This window comes from Syngnathoides biaculeatus, chromosome 15 (assembly GCF_019802595.1).
Source record: "Syngnathoides biaculeatus isolate LvHL_M chromosome 15, ASM1980259v1, whole genome shotgun sequence".
Taxonomy (NCBI): Eukaryota; Metazoa; Chordata; class Actinopteri; order Syngnathiformes; family Syngnathidae; genus Syngnathoides; species Syngnathoides biaculeatus.
This window is the reverse complement of record NC_084654.1, coordinates 14,781,499-14,787,498: the sequence shown is the minus strand read 5'-3', so window position 1 is coordinate 14,787,498 and position 6,000 is coordinate 14,781,499. Positions and strand designations below refer to the sequence as shown.

General features: G+C 41.2%; 1 protein-coding gene across 4 annotated transcripts in view; it reads left to right on the top strand.

Annotated features, from left to right (window-relative positions):
* Positions 1-1,176: 1,176 nt before the first annotated feature.
* Positions 1,177-6,000, top strand: part of eml1 (EMAP like 1) — a 52,260-nt gene continuing 47,436 nt past the window's right edge. For 2 of the 4 annotated variants that reach the window (XM_061842844.1, XM_061842836.1), the window contains exon 1: positions 3,113-3,253. Coding sequence is in view for 1 of the 4 variants with exons in the window: in XM_061842841.1 (XP_061698825.1) it covers positions 1,244-1,271 (28 nt within the window). In the remaining 3 variants the exon portion in view is untranslated. Of the gene's footprint in view, positions 1,272-3,112; positions 3,254-6,000 lie in introns of those variants that run through there. The other 2 variants (XM_061842841.1, XM_061842845.1) reach the window with 2 other exon arrangements.

Below are 6,000 nucleotides of genomic sequence, written 5' to 3'. Positions count from 1 at the left end.
TGCATTCACACACGAGTATCGTGCTTGGAGGCTAGATCGGGTCTGGTAATACGAGGCAGCCACAGTTGTCACCGTTTGATTGCTAACTGCTCCGTTTTCTCGCACTGGTTCTTGATCACAGCTGCCAGCCGAAAGAAAGACGTTTTACCATGGCCTCTTTCGTTTGAGGAACCGATAACATAGCAGTGCGGCCCCATTTGTATGCCTTTCAGAAATGATTTTTGCTTAGTTACGGTGTCTTTACGCGAATTCACCAAACCAAGATGGCGCCCGTGTTCTTAATCGGAAGGTGTGTGACGTCAGTCGAAAACTGAAAAGAAAAGGTGATATAACACAGTGGTAAACATGACCGTGTGAAAGCCTTTTTTCACAAGGACAGACTGTATATGAACTCTGATGTGTTTAATACAAACAATACACACCATTAAGATCTTGTTCAAATGGAAGACTCGAGTCGTTCACGTTCTACCAAAAGCCGAATTGATTTTCATAGTCTTCTTCTTTTCTCACCCTGCATTACCCGATATACACATGGCTCTTATACTTCAGGGGGTCGGGGGGGGGGGGGGGTTGTGATACCCTTAAGGCTATTAGTTCAAATGTCATTTGGCCTGGGTATTTTTTTGTTGGTATGTAGGCCACTCGAGAGGACCGTAAACAACTGTGCTATCTGGAGCTGCTTGTTAATTAGTTCATAGCGCCTCTTACAGGGAATTACAGTTTACTACAGCTTGGACTTTTGTGGAGTACAATAACAGCAGATTTTGGCTAAACTGAGTACAAATACAGTATAGGAAAAAAATAAGTCTCTTTAACTGTGGACTCGGTGAGGACATTTGCATCGTGCATTTTATTTGAATGCTGCAAGCGAAATCATGACAGGCCTGTCATATCTCAGGGAAACTGTATCCCAAGGGAGGGGGGGTGTTGGTTACGCATTTACTGCCCAATAGCTAGATTGGAATATTTGATTGACATGCTCTTAGGCCATTGCTGACACTTTGCAGAGAGAGAGAGTGAGAGAGAGTGAGTGAGTGAGTGAGTGAGAGAGAGAGAGAGAGAGAGAGAGAGAGAGAGAGAGAGAGAGAGAGAGAGAGAGAGGAGAGAGAGAGAGAGAGAGAGAGAGGAGAGAGAGAGAGAGAGAAGAGAGAGAGAGAGAGAGAGAGAGTGGACACAGTGGAATACAGTAGTTGATATTCCAAGTTAAAGGGGACGACAGTGACTAGTGGTGGTGTGTGCAGCCATGTCTGACTGCGAGGGCCTTCCATTGGGTAAGTCAGCACACAGTCTTCGTGCAATAGTGTGACTCGGCGTGCTCACTCATCTTTTTGGACTTCTGCAAGTGTGTTTTCAGTTATTGTGAATGTGTGTTTGAAGAGGGGGAAAGGGAGGGAGGAGCTCCACTCTTGGGCCCATTCTGTTCTGGGACAGAAAGGATTCGGCGGGTTTGGTTTGGGGCCTTATATGGACACTTGGGAGGCGTTTCCGCAATGGAGATGAACTTTCCGTTTATCTACAGATGTTCATTACACGGTGTCAGTCTCACTACACCGTGAGGGAGATTTACTCGTATGACTTGGCTGCTCCGAGGCGAGCCGCTCGTGAGAGAAGTGAGAAAAGATGACTTGCACTCGCAGGTGACTGCTTGTGGGTCTCAGCTGACCACGACTGAAGGTTAAATCCCAGCAAAGAGCAGCCAAATTGAAATGGAGCGCTAAATCTCCTTCTGCCCTGGCTGACAGATTAACAGCAGCAATCATTAGGGAATATAAACTTTCCCTTTTGGCTTATTGTTTCTCTCAGCCAAGTCCATTTATGGTCCGTTTTCTACCCCACTTCATACTCTTAGCATCCCTTTTTGGAATCTATCTATCTATCTATCTATCTATCTATCTATCTATCTATCTATCTATCTATCTATCTATCTATCTATCTATCTATCTATCTATATCTATCTATCTATCTATCTATCTATCTATCTATCTATCTATCTATCTATCTATCTATCTATCTATCTATCTATCTATCCATCTATCGATAAAAAATCATTTCATTATAAACATTATACTGTATATGATCCAAATCATCATCATCATCATCATCATCAGCCAGTATTTGAAAGGGCTCAGTTTGTTCCATCGTATGATTGTAAATGTTGTTCGCAAGATCTTGTAATTCAGGAGGTACGGTTTCAGGATGAAGACCATTTTCCTTCTTTTGGTTTTCCATTATAAGCGCCACGAATATAAAACATACAAAAGAAAATGCTATACCGTGCGAATAAAATGTCAAATATAGAAAAGGTTCACATGCATACTGTATACAGTAAGTTGATTGTCATTATTATTATTATTATTATTGCTTTACCATACAGATACTAAGCTTTCATGCAGAGGTGATTCAATACATTGATTCCTTCAGACATTGTCGGGGAAGGTATTTCTGAAAAATGAAACAGAAAAATAAATGGAGAAAAAATTAAAGATAAAAAAGTGCAAGTCATCTCACATAACACCATCCCATCACGTGAAAAGAGACGGGTCGAATCGATGAAATAAATAAATAAATCAATCAAAGAAATTACATTTAAAAAATGTGCGATTCACCTGACTGACCACCAGATAGAAGCCTTGTATCATGAAAAGACAGTAGGGTCAGAAACCAGTTTCAATTTTTTTAAAAACTGAATAAAATAAAAAGCATGATCTCGCATTGATTACGCCGGATGTTACGTCATTTAGAGTTTCCCTGGCACGTGCCCTGGAGCGGCCACGTGATTGCGTCATGGGCAAGCTGTACTTTTGACTAGAAATCTATATTCTATCTCTCTCTTGTTGTATTAATCTTTATCACAACAGTAAGATGATGGTAAAGCTGTCAAATTGAGCTTGAAATTGCTTGGAAAGTAAAACTAAATAAAGTGGAATATAAAAGATTTTGTAAAATCACAACAATGACAACAACAATATTAATTATATCTACAGTACAGTTATACAGACGATGCCATAGACAGTGCAGGCTGCCTATTTTGTAATTGGAGTTTCAGCAGCAGTTCACCAGTTTTCCTGCAGGTGGCAGTGTGAGCCCGGTTTATTTGTGATCGTGCTGTGAGAGGAAGGTTTCTTCAAGCGCGGGACTTTCACGAAAAGGGAATTGGACTCTGGAGTGGGAGTGCGTGGATGTTTAAAAGCTGTCACAAATACTTGAAAATGACAAGAAAGAGTGGCTGCACGTGACTGGAATACAAAAAAAGGTAAGGAAATATAGTTCGATGGGGAAAAAAGTCGGTTTTGCCCGAGGTTGTTACACGTGAAGCGTTTTGACGAGCGGGCGGATTGAACATTTCATGTTCCTCTTAGGTGGTTTATGTCTTCTGAATTTGAAATACCACAGAGAAGAGTGTTTTTCACAACCTCGCCAAATTTGAGCGAAAGTTATTGAAATTGAAATGGCTATTGCTATCAAAGCTATCAAAAATAGCTTGGATGCTCTTTGCATGATTTACTGTACAGTTTTGCACCCTTCCAGCTTCTTCCTTTTCCCCTTCTCCCCGCAAAATGGTTTATTGTGTGGCTGTAGGCTGCTCCACTCATCTCAGATAAATTGTGCGGAATATGTTTGCAACCTTTACCCAAAAGCCAGAGAGACTGGACCTGTGGGAGGTAAACCCTACATCGTACAGTAAATTTGTTTGTATTTTTTCCGCACTCTGTGTACACCCACAGCCTATGGATAGGTTTCCAATTACGCCATCTTGTGTGTCATAGAGGTCAGAGAACACAGGTGATGGGTGAAGCGTGAACGTTTTTTTTTTCTAGCGTTAATTTATCTGATTGGGCAAAGGATGGTGACGTCATTGGAAACCTCTCCATAGCAAGGCGTTCTAAAGCCGCCACGGCAACACATACCCCCAGTTTCACCGCTTGATGTCGTCCCTTTTCCCCCTTCCCTGAGTGTGCACGCGCTCACAAACAACATCCAGGCACTCTAATGTGGCCGAAGGGAAGATACAATACGTCACCGAGTTGTAGACGTAGCAACCTCACTGCACTTCCCAATTTCGCCACATAACCGCTGATGAAACAAAGATGCTCAAAGTCTTACATATTGGGGGAGGGGGGACAAACAAAGTCTGGAAAACTGAAAGAGTGAATAATTGAATGCTATAAATCCACAATTAAGTACTACATAGTTTTGTCTTTGCACATGGTTTTAGCGATCTTCAAATGTGTTATGCAATTTGTAACAAAACTCTTCACTTTACAGGGTCTTTCAAAGCAAAGTTATGATCCAAAATTAACATTGTATTTATATTGTCTTTCTGGCTAATGTTTTTTAAAAAATGTAGAATACTTACTTTCATTTTAGATATACATAAAATAAATGACTAGTCGAATCAATGTCGATATCTTTGCAGCGTCATTTCACCCATCAATTTTGCCCCTATGGTTGTGTATGGGTTTATTCAGTAAAAATATCAACAATTCGGTTGCAGGTATCTGCTTGTGAATTACAGATATCTGTACCTCAAGTTTGACATATCTAATACAGCCTTTTGATGAGTCACAATTCCAGTCATGCATATCTGCAATGTGATTTCGCCAAACTAAAACTTCATTCAAGATGTTTTGAAAGGCACATGCAGATAACTTGAATTGGAGGGAATTAAATATATCTTGAACGGGAGTAAATTTAAATGGTACAGAGTATGTAAATTATAAGGCTGCACAGTGGAAAACCTGGAAAGCATTGGCCTCAGAGTTCTGAGGTTCCTGGTTTAATCCCGGACCTGCCTGTGTGAAGTTTGCATGTTCTCCCTGTGCCTGCATGGGTTTTCTTCAGGCACTCTGGTTTCCTCCCACATCCCAAAAACAGGCAATATTAATTGGACACTCTAAGTTGCCCCTAGGTGTGAGTGTGAGTGCGGCTGTTTGTGTACCCCGCCTCCTGGCCGTTGACAGCTGAGATAGGCTCCAGCACTCCCCGTGACCCTTGTGAGGATAAGCGGTAAAGAAAATGAATGGATGGATGAAAATTGTAGAAGTCCAGCAGTAACTGAGCGTGCCTTCTTGTGTCACAAGCCAAGGACCTTCGGTGACGCCACAAGTGTTCCTCCTGCCAAGTAAATGAAATGTGTGTACACTGCAGTGAAGGAGATGAATGGTTTCCACGGTAGTTTATTTTGGGCTTTATTGATTTAAGGCTTGACTTGCGCTGACTTTGAAAGGATCAAGAGGAGGAGAAACAGAGGAGGTTGCATGAAATCAAACAAAGGCTGACTATATATACGCCACAAAATGAATGGAAAGCAATAGTGCTGTATGAGGACAAGTCTGTTTCGGCTTTTGCAGAGGGGAGGGGGGGGGGCGAAGGTTGTTCAGGAAATAAGGGGGGAGGGTGAACATGGACGATTCAACAGCCAAGTCAGATGTGATTAATGTCACTGCTTGAGAGAACAGTCTTGTACATTCCATGATGCAATATACTGTGTGTATAGTCTAGAATTTTTTGCATAGACGTGATGGAGAATTTAAGATTTTGGTGTTTTTAGAGATAGAATTTATTGTGAGGAAAAAATGGACGCTTGCAGTATGTATCACAAAAAAGGTTGGGACTGTTATCAGGATGTAACTAAATGAGTGTTTTTTGACTATCATATTCCGGCACATGGTTTCATGTTCTCTTGCTTTCTTTCTGGCTGGATGGTATGGTCTGAAAAATAAAATCAGACTTTTTTTTTTCAAATTAAAAATCAGATTTTTGCTTTTAATTGAGTCTCCTACCCCTTTGCCTCTTACAAACGAGGTCCGCTGTGTACGTGCCGTTAGTGGAAGGAGTGATCGTCAGCTGGGATGTGCTTTGAACTATAGATGCAGCTTGAAAAAAATCACCCTGCCCTAAACCAAACGTTAGCATATGATCAAACAATTTTCTCTTTGTTCAATTTTTATGGATCACATTGGTTGGAGTCATTAATGGTGTAAACCTGCCCAATAACGA